Raw genomic sequence first — 17710 nt, forward strand, 5'->3', positions numbered from 1 at the left:
CTTGTTGATATGCTCAGAGATCGCTCATTACGTGTTAGTGGAAGCAAAACGGAACTTGTTCAAAGGCTTCAAGAAGATGATGGGAAGGCGACGACTACTAAGCGAGGGAAAACAGCAGACAGCAAGAAGGTATGTATGGCCGCAATCGAACATTTTTAACCCTACTGATCCGTCTAGGCCAACGATTCCAAGGATGAAGCAAATGAGGATGCATTCGACTATAGAGCCATATGCAGACCCGATCTGAGGTATGAGGATGAGGAGTATGACTCTGAAGACGTCGCGGCTGCACCAAGGTTCCGCGAGCGAGAGCGTGAGATGATGGTGTGCGACAATCTTCGCTGCATCCGTGAAGACCCGGCCACAAAGCATCCAGGCTGGACATGGTTTATCAGCAGGAAAGCACTTGACATTGTTGCTCAATTTCGAGTTGAAGTGCTACTAAGGGAAGCAGAGGTATGGGACCCGATGCAGTATGGTGATCATAGTGGTTATGGGTTTCAGGAGGTCGTTGACAATCATGTGAGTGCTTACCACCGCCTCGACCTGTCGCATACTAATTTCGGCCATAGCTGGTGACATTTAACGAGGAAATCCAGAAGAAAAATCCTTCTCCGGCCGCACTGTGGCCCATATTAGAAGCCTTTGCATTCAATCTGCCTGATGACCGTGCTTATTGGTTTCATATTGACGACGCGGATGGTCTCTGTGAAACCTTGAAGATACTTGGAGTGGCAGTATTTTCCACGCTCAAGATCCTGGAAGAACACAACTTGCTACGGGCTGACTCACCTGTCAAGAACATTGCGCTGGTTCTCGCTTATCTCCGACGTAACATGGAAGATTGGCCAGGGAACTGTGGTCCTGAGTATCCCATTGACGACGAGCTCAAATGGTGTGATGCTGCCATCGTTGAAGCACAACACAGAGGCATCGGATTCAAGCGTGCTCCATGGGGTATCGAAGACAAACTGAAGAAGGAAGGTGTGGACTCAAGTCGATATGAAGACCATAAGGAGACGATCGCGGCATGGAAGCGTCTGAAGTGGGACAAAGAGGTGAGTGTCTGCGGCCGACACATCTTTTCGGTGCACTGTTGCTAAGCCCGACCAGTACAAGACCTATTACAACAAGCATCGCGCTGGAAGCACTCTCGGTGGTCGACAATATGTCCTTGCCCCACAGGCCCAGGTTAAGCGGCTCAGGGAGAAGGCAAAGGTTGCCCCATGGTACTTGCGTTGATGACCTCTGCAAGAGCATTCATCTCGTTGAAACTGAAGTATATGTTTCCAGCAGAGCACACGGAGTGTTCCTGTAACGCTTCTCGGGAACGTGGATATGGGTAAAAGGTCGGGACCATTCCCAAAGACTCTGGCACCCGCGTACACTGTTGATGCGAGGGTTGTTAGGACCACGCTGTACAAGAGAACATATCAGCATCTCGATTTCAAGCATCTAGTGGTCCAATTCGAAGTCGGAGAAACGAATCAACATCTGCTAAATAAGCGAGGAACAGCTAGCCTCGCGGCTGAATAATCGCCCTTCTCCCGAAACGTTTCCATGAGAAAGACTGCAGGTTTAGCCGCAATATTTGTCCCGCGCGAGCCCCCTAGCCTCGTGCGAGCCTAACGTCTACTTTCTCTTGCTCCGGCCTCAAACTCTGTTCCTTTCTGCAGAGACTTTTATGGAACATTTCAGTCATCTTACACAGCATGCTGCGCGTGGACACAAGCTTGCTTCGCGGCAAGCCCGGCTTCTCCAGCCCTAATTGCTACTAGCTGAAGGGATCAACAGCATGGACCTACAACTTCCGATGAGTCAAGAGAAATCGAGCCCCTGAAACTTCTTGGTCGGGTCCGACGGGCTGATCTGGCTTTACTGGCTCATTGAACTGCCTATTCGGTTTCGCCAACACCAGTAAGTCCCCTGTCTCGACCGTTGGTTATTCACACGAGCAATCCAAGCGTTGCCAGTGCCTTGCAGCTCGCAGGTGTGCCGTGTTAGGCCTACGCGAAAAATCATGTAATGTTCAGCCGATATCACGCACACGTAACAAGGATCAAGCACGAAGCATCACTGTCCATGAAGCTATAAATCAGAGGAAATTTCTCCTTCGGGAATGCACCCGTTATGACCACATCAAAGCACCTTGTCCTCATAAGGAGACCACCCTCGAGCCTACCAGCATCCTCGCACATCCAACAAGCACGAAGCCTCTACTACCAACACAATGGTGCATCCAGCTACAGCTCCCAAGAATGCCCCTGAGGCATTCGACTTCATTGTCGCAGGCGGCGGTACCGCCGGCTGCGTCGTCGCTGGCCGTCTAGCCGAGAACCCAAATGTCAAGATCCTAGTCGTTGAAGCTGGACTCAAGTATGCCGACTACACTCAAGGTTCTTGTCCTCCACTAACACTGTCAGCAACACCGATGAGATCCCCGAGATCACCACCCCAGCCCGTGCCTTCGAGTTGAGAGGCAGCCCGTGGGACTGGCAATACAAGACCACCATGATCGATCGTCCAGACTACACCCGCGTCGAGAAACCCAATCCAAGAGGTAAGACGCTCGGAGGCAGCAGCGCAGAGAACTACTACACCTGGGTCCGAGGCAGTGCTGCGACGTTCGATGACTGGGCAGAATACGGCACGGAAGAGTGGAACTGGGAAAACACCAAGAAATACTTCAACAAATCCACCACCTACCACGACGACGAGGATCTGTATCCAACCGACCTCGCCAAGATCGGCAACCTAGGCGGTCCCCTCCATATCTCGCACTCCGACTTGGTTCCTGAACTCAAGCCCTTCCGCCACGCGCTTGAGAAGGCCTGGGTGAGCAAAGGCCAAGAATTGTCTTCTGACGTCTACAGCGGAACACAGAAAGGTCTCTTCAAATGCGTCAGCTCCATCTATAAAGGCAAACGATCCCACGCAGCTGTCTTCCTCGAAGGCAAACAAAACGTGACGGTCATGTCGTCCACCATCTCCAAGAACATTATCTTCGAGAACGGCAAGGCCGTAGGTCTTGTTGTTATCGGCCCCGACGGCAACGAGTACACCTTTCGCGCCAAATACGAGGTCATTGTGTCACAGGGCGTCTACGAGTCTGCGAAGCTGCTTATGCTCTCTGGCATCGGACGCAAAGCCGACCTCGAGGCTTATGGTATCAAGGTGCTTGTCGACTCGAAGCACGTCGGTCAAAACATGTTGGACCACCCTATCTTGTCTCATGTCTTCAAGATCAAAGACGGGTACGGTCTGGATAGCCACCTTCTGCGCGCGGGGCCGCAAAAGGACGGTGCTGTCGCGGCGTACCGAAAGAACAGGAGCGGACCATTGAGTAGCGGTCTGCTCGAGCTCGTCGCCTTCCCCAGGGCCGACGAGTGGTTCGAAAAGTCAAAGGATTATCGCGAATACAAGGCCAAAAACGGCGGCGTCGATCCCTTTGGGCCGGGCGGTCAGCCACATTTTGAAGTTGACTTTGTGGTATGTCTAGTCCTATCTTTCCTGTATTGACCCGGTGCTGATGAATTGACAGCCCATGTTCTGCGACGCCTTCCAATGGCACTTCCCCACACCACCAACCGGCGACTACTTCACTGTTATCGTCGACCTGCTGCGCCCTCTTTCTCGCAACGGCGAAGTCAAATTGCTGTCCACCGACCCCAAACAGCAGCCGTACATCAACTTGAATTTCTTCAGCAATGATCTTGATTTGATCGCTTTGCGCGAAGGTGTGAGGATGATCGACGACATCGTCATGAACGGCGAGGGCATGAAGGATATCATCGAGGGTGATTATCCCTGGCCTATGCCGCGAAACTCGGACGAGGCTATGATCCGGCAGATCCTCGAGCGCTCGCAGACGGGGTTTCACCCTTGCGGCACGTGCAGATTGGGTAAGGACGTCAAGCAGGGTGTTGTGAATTCCAAGTTGAAGGTGTATGGTGTCAAGAATCTGAGGGTTATTGATGCGAGTATCTTTCCTGTCATTCCGGATTGTCGGATCCAGAATGATGTGTACATGGTTGCTGAGAAGGGGGCGGACATTATTAAGGAGGCTCATCCTCAGCTTTATAAGTGAGCCTGGAGAGCACAGTCGCGGATGGCAAGGTGCGGCAGCTGGACACTGGAGAGTCGTCAGGTTGGGTAAATAGATAGAATAGCATGTTTATTGACTGGTCTTCTGTATTATGAGTCCTGTGATGGTCGGTTTGACGTATCTACCTTATAGCATGGTATACGACACCATGAGATGAGACTGGGCAGTATCGGCGAAGCCGTATCAGTGTATCACCACGGCCACATAGTAATGGACCTAATATCCTTTCAATGGGGCAAAAACTTTACCATGAACCCTGTCGTATAGGGGTCATGGTAAGTGAAAGCCGGGTTCGCAGGCTTTTTCCGATTCGGTTGTCGTCGGTTGGGATCCGGGTTCGCAGGATCAACGGTCGTTGTGTTCGAGTCGAGGTCCTAATGCCTTCTAGCCCGGTGCTAGTTTGACCTGATAAGACCTAGGACAGTTTGTCGTCGAGGAGTCGAGAGAATGATCGAAAATTTGTTTCTTCGGAGGATCGAACTGGCGACAATTCGTCACTGACACGCCTTCTAGCCCGGTGCTAGTTTGATAGCTTCACTTTTGTCGGTGAAACCCAGAGCCAGTGAGGAATTGTTGACCAGTTTTCTATGAGTTTGGTATATGAACCATGAATTTTGGAAGCAAGTGAAGTGATGTGGATAGCAGGAACGTGTCGCCAAGGGAGAAGAAGTGAAGGAGTGAAGACAGGTCTGGCAGTAGGGGCGGTGGATTGGGAAAGGCTGATACTCAGGCTTTGAGTTATGAAGATTGTCCAGTGCTATGTTGACTTACTGCGATGGCGACGGCGACGGACCGCTGTAGTGTGTTCTTCATCGAGTGCTCTCACGGTGTTGCTGCCTAAACCTGTATAGAAGTGCTGGTAAGTGACTGACTCGATGCCCTAAGATTCATTTGTCAATCATGCGGTCAGAGGTTGTCATGTTATTTTTTCTCCGTTCATCATATCTGCTCCGCCGAGCTAACAGCAGGACATACTACAGTAGGATGTCTGACCATCGGGTACCTGGCAGTGCAAGTCAAGAAGATCATTCTCCTGATGGTTCACCTGCCACGGAGAAATCGAGGTCTACAATGTCGGAATGCGGAGATGTTCCGCGTTCGCGAAGGGAGAAGCGTTGAGACAGGCCATTCAATGCCATCGACAGTAGCCGTCCTGGCAGTTGATTAGATGCTGTGCACTGTATGAAATGGATGGTCAACCTGATCCGAAGTTCAATGCTGTCCCCACCGCCGACTGGCATAGTTTGGTGCGTTGGGCGAAGGTTTCGGGCGAGAGGAGAATCAGGGGGGATGAGGCTGCCGCAAGCGGAGAACTGGGAAAGCGGAACCCGGGGATCAGGAGTTTCTTGGGACATCCACAATTGGCCAAAGGTAACTGCATAGGTAGAGGGTGCTCTTTCCTTCTCACCGCTGGCGTTTGAGAGTGTCTACTGCAGCAAGTACATATGTGGTGTGACATGCGGTGCCCTAAAGCGCCTATTTCATCACCATAAAGATTCACCGACTTTACATCACCTCGGTGCCACAGCCTTATCAGCACCAACCTCAGCATCCAAGATACGCCAAACATCAAAAGCAGTGTTACAATCTTGAGCATCGTTAGAAGTTGCAACTCCATCCTATGACAGCTTCAGACTGCGCTGGGTAGACAGCAAAGGCAATCGTCCCATCTAAATGACAAGAAGACACATTGCATCCAAGAATTGTTGGCCACCCAACCATTATCATCTGCTGCTGTACCATGACCGTTCCTGCGACCAGAATCCTGTACCTCTCCGTGCAAAGTATTTGTTTCTCAGCATCCTCCTCAGTGCTTCTTCAAGAACCACCACCACCACCTCATCTCCAGCATGCTGTTTTCTGTTGGCACATGTTGCCCAAGCACGACTGTCTGCGTTCTGTGTTCGTGTCGCCGAGCGCATTACTCGGCCTTGACCCGCTCACTGGCCCCTCTAATGAACCTGCTCAGATCACCAACCGGGAGGTTGAGAGGGAAGTCGACAGCCGCAAGCAGCTGCACGAAGAAAAGGTACCATCCCAGTAGGCATGTAACAAAGGTAAGACCTCCTGCGGCGTGTTGGAGTTGAAGGTTGACGTGCCCCTGCCCAATCTCGAAGAAGTAGGCGGCAAGACAGCCGAAAGCGCATACAAGGGTCAGAAAGATTCCGACAAAGACGATATTGGTTCGGAGTGCGACGATCATGTAGACGAAACAGAGAACGCCCATGTAGACATGGAAGAAGGCGAAGGTAGAAGCAAACGTGGGGTTGGATGATGCCGCCGCTGGATGAGTCGGGTCATAAGCGATCGAGGCATTGAAGGATGGCGTCAAGGTGGCTCCAAAAGTGAACCAGAATGCTCCAAAGGACCCGAACACGACAAAGGGGAAAGTGTTGCCTAGAACGAATTCGAGGAGACCACCCAGGATCATGAGGAGACCGCCGAAGAAGAAGTAGGCACCGCTGTGAAACCATCAGCTTCCGAACCCTGCACAATGATCTTGTTTGCTTTCACTTACACTTCAGCGGCACCGAGGCCACCAGCACCACGCCAACCTAACAAGACGTTGGAAAGAGGAGTCAAGGAGAGCAGGAAGCCGACTAGAGCGCTGAGTCACATGTCAGTAGGGTCACGCAGTCGCCAAAGTGGCAAAGATGGACTCACAGGGGAGTTGGGTTGCCAAAGGTCGATCGGATGTTGTTTGAGACACGATTCTTGGGCGAGAGGTAGATCTTCTCGAAGAGCTCCGGGCTGATAGAGATGCTTCCGGCAGTCCGGAGTCTTCTCAAGGCTGTATCTTCGTCGTGGTGGTCATGATGAAGGTCGTAGCCGCCATTTAAGGAGCCGCTGCCGGCGTGGTCTTTCTCAACATCTGGAGTGTTGTTGTTTACGGGCATGTTGACGACACCTAAGAGAGCAGTAGTTGTAAGAGGTAGAGATGATGTACTTGGTAGCTGGTTTCAGAGGCAAGGCAACGGGAAAGGCTCCTTAAGGCGAAGGTGAGGTGAAAGTGAACAAGGGCTGGCACGAACCCGGAGATGGAAACACAAGCACAAGCACAACCTGCACTCACTAGGAGCAGACATATTGCTCAATAATATACTGCCGTGCTCAGTACTCGCGTCACAAACCCAAAGGGCAGCTCATGCGATGTTCTCCTCTCGGTGGAGAGGAGCACGTCCAACCCGCTCAACCGAGCAGCCATTCATACCGATCATTGGTGGCAGGGCGCCGAGCAACAAGCCTCCGAGAAGAAATTGCTTGAATGATTGACAGCAGAAATGGCAAGGGTTACTTACGGAGGTAGTGGACCAGTGGAAAGCGCAGTCAATGTGCTGCTTCGTCGACGCTTTCTTCTCTTGTGATTCCAGTCCCAATGCTCGATATGGAGACAGGAGACAATGCTCTGCCAATAATGCAGCAAACATGACGTGGATGCTAGCGATTCACCTAGTGTATGGGAGCTAAGACAGTTGACGCCCTTGTTCTGCGGGGGAATACTGGGGAAGGTATAGTGCATAGCGAAGGTGATTTGATGGCGTGCAGCTCGCAAAGGGATCGACATTGTTCGTTTATGTGGTATTGAGGTGTCTAAGCAGACTCTGTCCCGACCTGTTCGTAATGAAACCGGCCTTGTGGTGACAGTAATCGCTGCAGCTAACAGCCACACCTTCGATTCTTGCTGTACCCGAAGGACACTCGCTCTTGGTGCTTGACAAGGTAACAAACTAAATACGATTCTTGCGTGGCGACGCCAGCGTCAATGGAAGTAGTCATCCTTGGTACGGTAGTCTCGGAAGTGGAACGTCTGCGGGGTTGATGCATCGACTGACTCGATCTCGGGAGATGCCTCTCTATGGCTCGGCGCTGCATAGCGTCGGCTACAAGCCTACAACAGATGCCGGTCGAGTCTAGGTCTCCACAAAGAGGAGATCATGGATTTTGGGCTTCAATGACAAGTGTGATCCCTACATTTGGTGATCCTGGGAGGATGTTTCGGCAGGGTTGTGATCCATCCATGTCGTGACCCTGGAGGGTTGTTGCGACATGGAGTGCCTGCCTCATATCCGCAGTGTCAAGGACGAGACGTGAAGTTAATTGAGGAGGGGTAACCAAGCTTGGACGAGACTTGAAGCACTTGAGAAGTTGAAGGCACAAGAACAGGAATAGCATCAAATGATCTGCAGAGGGCACCGCCCCAGACAGTAGTTGAGGAGTGCGGTCCATTTGTCCACAGTGGCCCCTGTCTCCAGGTTGTGACTGAAAGCATCCTCAACACTGGAACCTCACTTTCCCTTGGAAGCCCGGTGTGCATTGATCTAGTCCGAATCGGCAGGAGCAATATACCAGAGCCGTCTCCGGCAAGATCCTGTATACCTGCTCCTCGTCCATAATCTCTGCAAACAGCCTTGGTGATTAGAAGTGTTTGTCTCCGGTTCGGACGATGGCAAATATACAGACAAATACAAGGCGTCATATGATGTTCGTCCTTTTGCTGTTGAGATGATGCAGGTCCAGAAAATGTTCGAATAGAGTTCCGGACGGATGGGATTTGAACGAGTCCGTTGAGACACTTCAGCACTAGATTGACCGCTAGTCACAGTAGTATCCCTCGTACCTTTATAGCGTAAGATGCAGTATAGATACCTAGGTATGTGGTCATGTGACCGTCCCATGTTCATACCGGAGCAAGTTCTCATGTCCCTTAAATGGGTTTCGACAGTAATGGCCTTTGGCGGCGTACTTACCAGCGGCGGCGGCGGACCCATGTCAGCCTATTTCAGAAACGGCGGGCATGTGAACCCAGAGTCCGAGCCAGTTGGCGAATATCACCTGATCATGTGCCTGTCGATATTTCGTGGTATCTTGTTCGACGTACGTACTTGACGAACCAGGTTGCTGTCACAATGTCAGCAGCATCACTCTTGGTGCGAACTACCCATCTGCCAATGAGGCGCCCAAGAGACTCCAAGGAACTCCAACGCTTCAAGTGCGTCAACGTCTGCGACAGGCCGTCGATTGGGGCCTCAAGACCGACCGTGCCACAATTCAAGGGGTTGTGAGAGGGCAGAAGGTCGTCACATGTGATGAACAGAGTCGCATAAGAAGAGAACAGAACAGAACATGAGCCCTGCTGAAAGCACCACGTATTGACCATAGTTTTACAGCATTCTCCTCCGGCCGAGATGTATGTACAAGCGCTTTGGTGAATTACTGGTACTTTTCTTGCGCAACAGTGGCAATGGGTGCCGTTCCTGAGTCCGATCGTTGGGATATCAACTCCAGATAAGCGCCATCTCTAATTGTGTCCACCGTAGCTGTCATGCCTTGCTCCCATCTCCTTCCAATTTGGCACTATCTTCAGGGTTATTCACTTCAGCTCTCCGCAGATAACTTCGTCAGGTAGGCCTCGAGGTCGAAGTTCTTGTCATTGGGATCCGTAATGACTATCCCCAAGTTAGTAATGTACCACAGAATCAAGAGCAACTTCAGAATGCTGTCGCATCAATCACGTACTGTCACCACTGGCTGTCTTTGACTGAGGAGGCAGGTTCTTTTTTGCGTATTCTGCCTTTGCCTTTTGTATTAAGTCGAGTTTATGTTGGTATTCTGCATGCGCATGAGCGGCCGCGGTGTTTGAGGAGATGGTTCTCTGGTGCGTAAATCCGTAAAATATGCCTGCAGCCAGGGCCGACCACCGGAGTACCTAAAACTGGTCAGCGCGAAGCTCGAGGACCACACCCAGCTGCGAAAACGGGCAAGCTGGTAAAACAATGGGGTAACCCATACGTTGACTCCTTGCGAGGTGGACATGTTGAAAGGGCGCGCGTGGGAATATTCGGCCGTGAGTACAGCAGTAAAATCCGACAAGCACTCCGAAATATGGACGTGCTCCCTCTATCGCCCTGTATCGTTGTGCTGAGGGAAGAGTTGTTGTTGCGGAAGCTTCAAAGTTCAATGCGAGAGAATATTTGGGAATTCGGTTTTCGTTGCCGTAGCTCACCCTGCTTCACCCTGCTAAACACGTGATCTCGTGAATCTCATGGCCGCGAACCACGTCCCCAAGACGCCGTCGTAAACAATCATGGCGACTTTCATGGTCGACTTTGGGGAGGCGGACACCAGGTGTTGAACATGTCGTCGCGTAAGGACGAGCTATTGGCGAAGAAAGCTCGCCTAGCTGAATTGAAGAGGCAGCGAGAGTTACGACAGGAGCAATATGCCTCGTCGCGGCAGAGCATTGGAGAGGTAGGCCAGTATCCGTCACATGTGGTTTCTCATACTGACTATGCGAAGGCTCACTCGCCAGGCAAGACTGCTGAAGAGCGAAGATCCGAAATCGATAACCTAGTCTCCAGCCTCATCGACCGTCAAAGAGACTCGACCGCATCTCCAAGTCGACGCAGCCGTCCCAGTTCACTACAAGGAACGGGACAAACCACTCCTCACAATGAGGTCGAACCATCGCCCAAGCGGCTGATGCAGTCAACGTCGACACAGACCGAGACTACCGGCCCATTCTCTATCTACGAAGACGCTGCAGCTCCTGCACAGGAACCTCCACCACCACCGAAAAAGGAGTACATCACATATACTAAGGGCGTTCAAACGGAGCCTGATTGGGAAGAGATTGCTAAGCCCCATGGCTCTACCGAAGATGACCTTCCCGTTGGCTCAGAGAGACGACTCAGTCGACGTGATCTGGAGAGGGCGGAAGAAATCCGCGAGAGCCTACGGAAGGAAATCGAAGAGGAAGTAAAGGCAACGCTCAACCAAGAGACGACGACCACTCAACCTGCCAGTTCTCAACCTCGCTTTCCCCTAAGGACGCTGACAAGCAACGAGCTAAACGCTGTGGTGGCCTCCACCGACTTCGTTTCGTTTGTGGAACGTTCTTCAAAAGTGATTGAGAGAGCGCTTGATATGGATGATGAGTATGACCTGCTGGCAGACTATACACGGACGTCGACCTTGGACGACGATGATGATGACAGGAATTACTCACGAACCAGCAAGAAACCCCATTCCGTACGCGAATCTTTTCAACTGTTTTCGGATCGACACACCCGGAAACGAATAGTCTCTGACATTCAATTCTCTCCCCATTTTAATGAGCTGCTATTGTCCTCTTACACCAAGAACCCATCCGCTCCTCACGAACCGGCCGGGCTCGTGCTTCTATGGAATTCACACTCCCCGTCACGCCCGGAGTACACTTTCACCGCGTCTTCAGATGTGCTGTCGGCTCGATTTTCACCTTTTCATCCGAACCTTGTCATTGGGGGTTGCTATTCAGGCCAGATATGTCTCTGGGATACGAGGACATCCGGACGGACGGGCCAACCTGTTCAGAAAACACCACAATCAGGTTCTCACCTTGGTCACACACATCCGGTCTACAGTATCAGTGTGGTCGGCACACCCAATGCCCACAACATCTTGACTGCGTCGATGGACGGCGTTGTCTGCGCCTGGTCGGTGGACATGCTTACACAAGCACAGGAATATTTAGTTCTCAATACACCGCCTCCAGCAAAGACAGATGACCTTGCTCCCACAAGTATGACCTTTCCCGCATCCGACCCGACGTTCTTCGTTGTCGGCACGGAGGAAGGCACCATCTATCCCTGCCACAGATATGACCGTGCAGGGGCCCAAGCGGGTGTCGATACACGATTCTCGTACCGTGGTCACACCGCTCCGGTCATGAGTTCGCAGTTCCATCCTGCTAGAGGGCCTGTGGATCTGGGTGATCTCCTGCTCAGCTCAAGTTCCGACTGGTCCGTAAAATTGTGGAAAGTCAAACCGGCAGCGAGTTCAGGCTCTGCCGCCGCGGCTTCGGCTGCAGGTACAGCACCCACTGTTGTCAGTCCTATTCTGAATATCGCGAGGGAAGACCTGGTGTATGATGCAAAGTGGGCGCCGCATAAGCCCTCTGTGTTTGCGTGTGTCACTGGTGCCGGTGATCTGGAGGTGTTTGACCTCAATTACGATGTCGAAGTGCCCATTGCCAGGGGCACTCCGACTCGAGGCAAGAACGGCATCGTCCCCTTCAAAGGGTTGAATAAAATTGCCTGGGAAGAAAAGCGAGGCAGCCACATTGCTGTTGGTGGCCTGGATGGAGTGGTGACCGTCTTTGATGTTGGCAAAGGGCTACAGTGTGGCAATAATGAGAAGAATATGGAAGAATGGGTGGCCATGAAGAAATTGGTGAACAAATTCGACGGTGTCAAACCTTGAGAGACCTGGAGGGCCTTCAAGGCGGCCGCTTGCCACATTGAGGTATTGTGTTATGGACGACCAGCAGTCCGGAAAGAGAACATTGGTCTTTGCTGTGGGGGCACTTGTTGGAGCATGATTGTAGCCGGCGTACTTGGTATTAATACCCTGAAGCGTTGGGTGCATGGTTCACACAGGACCGTATCATGTTAGAGCTTAGCCATACCTTGAATACTTGGTAGATCAAGCCGAAGAGATCTCAGATCTACTTTCACAGCATTCTGCCCAAGTAACACCTCCTGGCAATCGTCGTCAGGGATACCATTCGCAAATTGTGTGACGACAAAGTCCACCCTCCGCTGGCCCATGACAACCATGGGTGCGTGCCACGTTCCTGGGCCGTACGTGACGGCCTGATCGCCACGAGCTACGAAAGCCTTGAGACGTGATAAGTCTGGGGGATTCGAGATGGTGACCTCCTGTCCTGTGGATGTTGTTGCCGTCGCTGAGCCAGGAAGCGAGGGTGCGACGATAACGAGAAATACTGTCGTTTTGTCGTCTGCTGAGAGACCCAGAGGACTGAATGTCTGGGTCGTGTAGCAATGGCGCTCGAGGATGGAGACGCTGAATGTTGCTATGCCTGGAGTGGACCGGTCGATGCCCGCGCCACTAATGTTGCGAGGGAAGCAGGAGAACATGCTCATTTGAGGCTTTGATGGCGCGTAGTCTGGTTTGGATGGGTAGTTGTTCGAGAATTGAGATATCGGGGACGTCTTGAGCGCGGAATTCTGGTTGGCAAATACTGGCTCTGCTTGGTGAGGTGCGTGAAGGGTGGAAGGGATGCTGGTGGGGACGTTGTTTAAGGATCTGGGGAAGGGGGAAGATATGGCTGTTCCGAAAGGGGAGAAGGCTGACGGTGTTAAGGGCTCTAGAGTCAGCGCTGTCGGTGGTTGGGGGTTCCCCTTTGAAGCTGATGATAGTGTTGGCGGTGCCATGTCGATACTGGAGTATATCGTCGACGAGGTTGCGCAATCGATGGATACACTGCCTGATCTCTGGCCGACGGACGCCTCGCGCCGATATGCCACTTCCTGCCGATTGAAGCCTTGAGGCACCCCTCGCGTGATAAGACGAGGCTGCAGTATTTTGTGGGCACTCAGTCCGTCAGTACACTGGTGTTTCCCTGGAGATGTGTGGTCGGGCGGCAGGGTTTACTATCCTGGCAATTGGCGGCGAGCATAGCAGTGGAATGTACAAGTATGGCGTAGTACGAGTAGGTACTGTTTAAAATCTCTGACACGTGAACGGTGTGGTGCGCGATATCAGCGATTGCGGAAGCCTTACCTAATAGGTCGTGCTTGACCTCCTTCCGTCTGTAGCCGTATAATGCCGGGCCTAATTTATCCTAACTTGCACGTCATTTTTTATCTCTCCACCGGCCACAATTCCGACTTCGTCTCCTGTTTCCCTCGTACCACTGCCACTCTCTATCCGCTCGTACATCATCATTTGTCCAAATGCGCAGAGATATGTCTTTTTTGACCTCGAAGTCGAATCCACAGCTTATCTTAACGTGTCCGAATTGGCTGGACTTGGTCACCCGGAATGTCACTACTAGGATCGTAGCCATCAACTCCGAGCCTTCCTACCCTGAAAAGTTTCAATCATATACTCTTTCGAGAAACCTCGCCGCCTCTGCTTTGATATCGAGCTTTTTGTGTCGTTCGTACCCTACACCGTGTGGTAGGCCTTGACTGGTATTTCTTCGCTTTTACTTTGCCTCTCTTACTCACATTCATGGCCATTGCACCACTATTTATGTCTGTGTGAACTGATCTCTCTTGCCCATTTGACCGCCTTATCGGACTCATTGCAACCATGGAGACATATCTCCAATATCGGCGGATCGGCAAAGTCATCCGTCAACAGCTGGAGTCAAACAATGTCGAAACTGCGCGGCAACTGCCCTTTCTTTCCCGACAGGAAACACGCGTTGTCAACGGACGAGCTGTTCTCATTGTGGGATGGGATGCGCCTGACGACCCAATGAACCCGCGCAACTGGCCCAAGTTTCGACGCGTTTACACCACCTTGATTATCTCTGCCATTGCTTTGATGGTGGGCCTTGCTGCACCTATCGATGCTACCGTCCTACCTCAGGCTGCGAAAGACCTTCATGTGAGCGAAGTGGCCGAGTCACTCGCTGTCGGTGTGTTCTTGGTAGGCTTTGGGCTGGGTGCACTTCTGGTTGGCCCCTTCTCTGAAGTCCTGGGGAGAAATGCCACCTATATTGTCTCTCTGGCGTCTATGTGCATCTGGCTCATGGCATCGGCACTGGCACCCAACTTCGGAGCCCAGGTCGTCTTCCGATTTTTGGCAGGCTTCAGTGGTGCCACGCCGCTCGTCTGCGCTGGTGGATCGGTGTCCGACATGTTTACACCGCTGGAGAAGACTTATATGTTTCCTGTCTTTGCGATTCCTGGCTTTCTCGGCCCTCCACTGGCGAGTGTGATGGGCGCATGGATTCCAGGCTCTCCTTACCTGCATACCTGGCGATGGACTGAATGGGTGGCATTATTGACTGGAGGCGTGGTCTTCTTCTTGACGTTCCTCTTCCAGCCTGAGACCTTTCCACCGCTGCTGTTGAGTTGGAAAGCAAAGCACCTACGCGCCATCACGGGCGATGACCGCTACTACGCCGAACACGAGCTCGAGCATGTATCGGTGCTGAAACGACTGAGGGTGGCACTACCCAGGCCTTTTATTATGGCTTTCAGGGAACCCGTCATTTCCCTGATTTGCCTGTACATGACGGTGCTGTACATCATCCTGTTCACCTTCTTCGACGGATACGACTATATCTTTCGCCAAACATACAACATTTCGCAAGGTCTTTCGAACACGATCTTCATCGGCATAGCGGTTGGAATTCTCTTTGGTGCTGTATGGCTACCTTGGATCTACAAGAAGACGGTCCGGGCGCAAGCGGAGGCCGAGTCAAAGGGCAGAAAGCAATTCGATCCCGAGATTCGATTATGGTTTGCCATGCTCGGTGGCGCACCTGCAATTCCGGTGTCGTTGTTCTGGATGGGATGGTCAGCTTCGCCGAACGTGTCCATCTGGTCACCTATCATGGCCTCGGTCCTCTTCGGTTACGGCGTTATCATGATCTTTATTAGCTCCTACATGTACATCATCGACAGCTACGAGATGTATGCTGCTAGCGCTCTTACCTTTGCGACTTTGAGCCGATACTGTGTGGCTGGTGGCATGGTTGTTGTTGGTGTGCCGTTCTATGTAAGTTCATCATACCGAAAGAGGTTGGCATCGAGGCATAAGTCTTTCAGTACAACCTCCATTGCAGTGTTACATCTAGCTGACGATCTTGTTGACAGTCGAATGTTGGTATGCATTGGACGTTGACGATCATGGGCTGTCTCAGTTTGCTGCTGGCACCTATTCCGTATGTCTTTTACAAATACGGCCACCTCATCAGGAAAAAGAGTCGATTCGCGGTCAACCGGGCTGTTGAAGAGGAGCCGAAGCCGGTGGTACCAGAATCGTCTGGGTCGTCGTCAATGAACATTCCTATCGAACGTGAAGACAAGCCCGAGGAAGGTGACCAAGGGTGGCGAGGGACTCCAGCCGTTGCTCATTAGGCTACTGAGATGTCTCGGTATATCCATAGTGTCTATGATCGTTAACATAGCAAGCGTTGCAAGTGTCAGCATGGTGCTTATAGGTTACAGATAATAGGTACAGTATGAATGCGTTTATGGCATCTGTTGTGGGGGCCAGAATCCTAGCGGCTCGTCCCGTTCAGGCTATGGACTCAGGCCTTGGCTGCCGAAGGAGGCCTCCCTAGCCCAAGCCCCTACGCAGTCGAATGCTGGGGCATGTTTGGGTTCTGACGCGCCAACATCAGACCATGATATATCAATGTCACTCCACCGTACATGTTTCAACTTGACTAAAGGCGCTCTAGGGTTCCGTCTTCAACTGGTATTTCATATCGAGTCCTATTTGGAGTAGCCATCTTTGATCGTCCATTGCACTTGCAGAAGACGAAGTACCATTACTACTACGAGAGAATTATCAATCAAGTCCTCGTACCTGTACTGCAGGCATCCCTACCACACCGCATCAACTACTTGAAGTCGAAGACACCGTTGTGACTGCAATGGCTTACGTACCTGGCCTCACCCTTCCGTCGTCGATCTTCTCCAATGCCCCTGTCTCCATCCTCCTCCCTCTCGGTCTAGGTCTCGGGTCCGGCCTCGTATCACAACCAGGAAGACTGAAACCAAAGAACTTCTCAGATGAAAGAGCGAAAGAGCGAGGAAAATTTCGGAGCACGCAGGAACAGTATGTGGCCTTGAAGCAGCCGCCTTTCAGACCACCGCCTTGGGTCTTTGCCCCTGCGTGGAGTACCTTGTACCTGATGATGGGTTACGCCGCTCATCGGGCTTGGACGACTGGCATGGCCAGCTTGAACCCCCAGACTGTGGAACATACACGAAGAGGTGCAACACTGTACACCCTACAACTTGGCTTGAACATCATCTGGATGCCATTGTTCTTTGGTTTGGGCAGACCAATCGAAGCCATGCTCGACATAGTCACCTTGACTGGAACGGTCGGTTATTTGACGTATATCTGGCAAAAGGTCGACCCGGTGGCAGCTTATTTGATGGCGCCGTATCTTGCATGGCTAGGGTTCGCAACCTATCTGACGGCTGGAACTGGATACCTGAATGGCTGGACAATGAAGAGCACCGAGCAAAGCGAGGAACGCGCCGAATTGAAGAAGGATTCGTGATGGTCTCGACTCGTGTTCGCTGCATTGGGGGAAAGTCGAGCGCGGCTTCCTCTCACATGGGCGGCGTAGCTATGCATTCGCATATCATGGCCGAAGTCTTCCGTCGTTTCGATGTTTCATCGGCGGTGTTTTACTACGCCGACACGGGGCATGATCACCTCCTGCTATTCAACAAGCGAAGAAGCCCTGTTTCTTACATAGCAGTTACGCTTTATGCTGATATGTGGATGAAACAAACACCCTCTACCATGCATTTCACGCTACTTTTTCAACTCAGCAACTCTTTTCTCAGCCAAAATAGCCGAATCTGGGGAGTGTCCGTACAGCGTTTCCCATCAAATCTGGAAAAGAGATTCCCTGTGGCGAATCCCCCGCTGTCCGGAAGAATGACGGACTTCATCCAGATGCCTGTCGGCGTTGACATGAAGTAATTGCCTTTGGCACCTGTGAAATCTTGTTGGCAGTGTATTGGGCGAAGAGCCAACATGGGAAAGCGTGCCTCGCGTGCAGACTTGAAAGTTCTAAGCCGCACACCATTGCAACGCCTTTCTGGTTCTCGACCCTTT

The 17710-nt window shown here is 51.9% G+C and overlaps 9 protein-coding genes across 9 annotated transcripts; 5 read left to right on the plus strand and 4 right to left on the minus strand.

Annotated features, from left to right (window-relative positions):
* Positions 1-9: 9 nt before the first annotated feature.
* Positions 10-1242, plus strand: EDD37DRAFT_610291 (uncharacterized protein; the record flags this gene model as incomplete). The annotated part of the gene is made up of 4 exons (XM_062815198.1): positions 10-129; positions 178-522; positions 573-1058; positions 1114-1242. The coding sequence occupies 4 exons, from the start codon at positions 10-12 to the stop codon at positions 1240-1242; spliced, it is 1080 nt and encodes a 359-aa protein (XP_062668860.1).
* Positions 1243-2230: 988 nt separating this feature from the next.
* EDD37DRAFT_610292 (putative glucose-methanol-choline oxidoreductase) lies at positions 2231-4087 on the plus strand (the record flags this gene model as incomplete). Its single annotated transcript, XM_062815199.1, has 3 exons — positions 2231-2376; positions 2397-3489; positions 3542-4087. The coding sequence occupies 3 exons, from the start codon at positions 2231-2233 to the stop codon at positions 4085-4087; spliced, it is 1785 nt and encodes a 594-aa protein (XP_062668861.1).
* Positions 4088-5038: 951 nt separating this feature from the next.
* On the minus strand, positions 5039-5874 carry EDD37DRAFT_451074 (uncharacterized protein). The gene is made up of 2 exons (XM_062812870.1): positions 5306-5874; positions 5039-5258 (listed from the first exon to the last, which is right to left on the minus strand). Exons 1-2 carry the CDS (start codon positions 5721-5723, stop codon positions 5131-5133), a joined length of 546 nt encoding a protein of 181 aa, XP_062668862.1. The 5' UTR covers positions 5724-5874; the 3' UTR covers positions 5039-5130.
* EDD37DRAFT_450568 (GPR1/FUN34/yaaH family-domain-containing protein) lies at positions 5875-7236 on the minus strand. Its single transcript, XM_062812869.1, has 3 exons — positions 6770-7236; positions 6624-6713; positions 5875-6567 (listed from the first exon to the last, which is right to left on the minus strand). The coding sequence occupies exons 1-3, from the start codon at positions 7000-7002 to the stop codon at positions 6027-6029; spliced, it is 864 nt and encodes a 287-aa protein (XP_062668863.1). The 5' UTR covers positions 7003-7236; the 3' UTR covers positions 5875-6026.
* A 1941-nt stretch (positions 7237-9177) lies between these two features.
* EDD37DRAFT_451113 (ATP synthase E chain-domain-containing protein) lies at positions 9178-10102 on the minus strand. The gene is made up of 3 exons (XM_062812872.1): positions 9896-10102; positions 9623-9812; positions 9178-9552 (listed from the first exon to the last, which is right to left on the minus strand). Exons 1-3 carry the CDS (start codon positions 9917-9919, stop codon positions 9482-9484), a joined length of 285 nt encoding a protein of 94 aa, XP_062668864.1. The 5' UTR covers positions 9920-10102; the 3' UTR covers positions 9178-9481.
* Position 10103: 1 nt separating this feature from the next.
* EDD37DRAFT_451122 (dynein intermediate chain, cytosolic) lies at positions 10104-12440 on the plus strand. The gene is made up of 2 exons (XM_062812873.1): positions 10104-10354; positions 10403-12440. The coding sequence occupies exons 1-2, from the start codon at positions 10241-10243 to the stop codon at positions 12344-12346; spliced, it is 2058 nt and encodes a 685-aa protein (XP_062668865.1). The 5' UTR covers positions 10104-10240; the 3' UTR covers positions 12347-12440.
* On the minus strand, positions 12441-13641 carry EDD37DRAFT_451108 (ureidoglycolate hydrolase). Its single transcript, XM_062812871.1, has one exon. It carries the CDS (start codon positions 13318-13320, stop codon positions 12535-12537), a length of 786 nt encoding a protein of 261 aa, XP_062668866.1. The 5' UTR covers positions 13321-13641; the 3' UTR covers positions 12441-12534.
* Positions 13642-14079: 438 nt separating this feature from the next.
* Positions 14080-16245, plus strand: EDD37DRAFT_451251 (MFS transporter). The gene is made up of 2 exons (XM_062812874.1): positions 14080-15622; positions 15721-16245. The coding sequence occupies exons 1-2, from the start codon at positions 14204-14206 to the stop codon at positions 15982-15984; spliced, it is 1683 nt and encodes a 560-aa protein (XP_062668867.1). The 5' UTR covers positions 14080-14203; the 3' UTR covers positions 15985-16245.
* Positions 16100-17342, plus strand: EDD37DRAFT_451450 (benzodiazapine receptor). The gene has a single exon (XM_062812877.1). The coding sequence runs from the start codon at positions 16506-16508 to the stop codon at positions 17142-17144; it is 639 nt and encodes a 212-aa protein (XP_062668868.1). The 5' UTR covers positions 16100-16505; the 3' UTR covers positions 17145-17342.
* The last annotated feature ends 368 nt before the right edge of the window (positions 17343-17710 follow it).

The sequence above is a fragment of the Exophiala viscosa genome (genome assembly GCF_022695815.1).
Source record: "Exophiala viscosa unplaced genomic scaffold EDD37scaffold_7, whole genome shotgun sequence".
Taxonomy (NCBI): Eukaryota; Fungi; Ascomycota; class Eurotiomycetes; order Chaetothyriales; family Herpotrichiellaceae; genus Exophiala; species Exophiala viscosa.

Coding starts and splice junctions, on each gene's coding strand:
- EDD37DRAFT_450568 (XM_062812869.1), bottom strand. CDS start 7,002: ATGCCCGTAAACAACAACACTCCAGATGTTGAGAAAGACCACGCCGGC. Junction 6,714..6,769: donor TTTGGCAACCCAACTCCCCT/GTGAGTCCATCT, acceptor CATGTGACTCAG/CGCTCTAGTCGGCTTCCTGC. Junction 6,568..6,623: donor GGCCTCGGTGCCGCTGAAGT/GTAAGTGAAAGC, acceptor ATGGTTTCACAG/CGGTGCCTACTTCTTCTTCG.
- EDD37DRAFT_451450 (XM_062812877.1), top strand. CDS start 16,506: ATGGCTTACGTACCTGGCCTCACCCTTCCGTCGTCGATCTTCTCCAAT.
- EDD37DRAFT_451108 (XM_062812871.1), bottom strand. CDS start 13,320: ATGGCACCGCCAACACTATCATCAGCTTCAAAGGGGAACCCCCAACCA.
- EDD37DRAFT_451251 (XM_062812874.1), top strand. CDS start 14,204: ATGGAGACATATCTCCAATATCGGCGGATCGGCAAAGTCATCCGTCAA. Junction 15,623..15,720: donor TTGTTGGTGTGCCGTTCTAT/GTAAGTTCATCA, acceptor TCTTGTTGACAG/TCGAATGTTGGTATGCATTG.
- EDD37DRAFT_451122 (XM_062812873.1), top strand. CDS start 10,241: ATGTCGTCGCGTAAGGACGAGCTATTGGCGAAGAAAGCTCGCCTAGCT. Junction 10,355..10,402: donor CGCGGCAGAGCATTGGAGAG/GTAGGCCAGTAT, acceptor GACTATGCGAAG/GCTCACTCGCCAGGCAAGAC.
- EDD37DRAFT_451074 (XM_062812870.1), bottom strand. CDS start 5,723: ATGGAGTTGCAACTTCTAACGATGCTCAAGATTGTAACACTGCTTTTG. Junction 5,259..5,305: donor AGCATTGAACTTCGGATCAG/GTTGACCATCCA, acceptor ATCAACTGCCAG/GACGGCTACTGTCGATGGCA.
- EDD37DRAFT_451113 (XM_062812872.1), bottom strand. CDS start 9,919: ATGTCCACCTCGCAAGGAGTCAAC. Junction 9,813..9,895: donor CCACCTCGCAAGGAGTCAAC/GTATGGGTTACC, acceptor GACCAGTTTTAG/GTACTCCGGTGGTCGGCCCT. Junction 9,553..9,622: donor AAAGACAGCCAGTGGTGACA/GTACGTGATTGA, acceptor ACTTGGGGATAG/TCATTACGGATCCCAATGAC.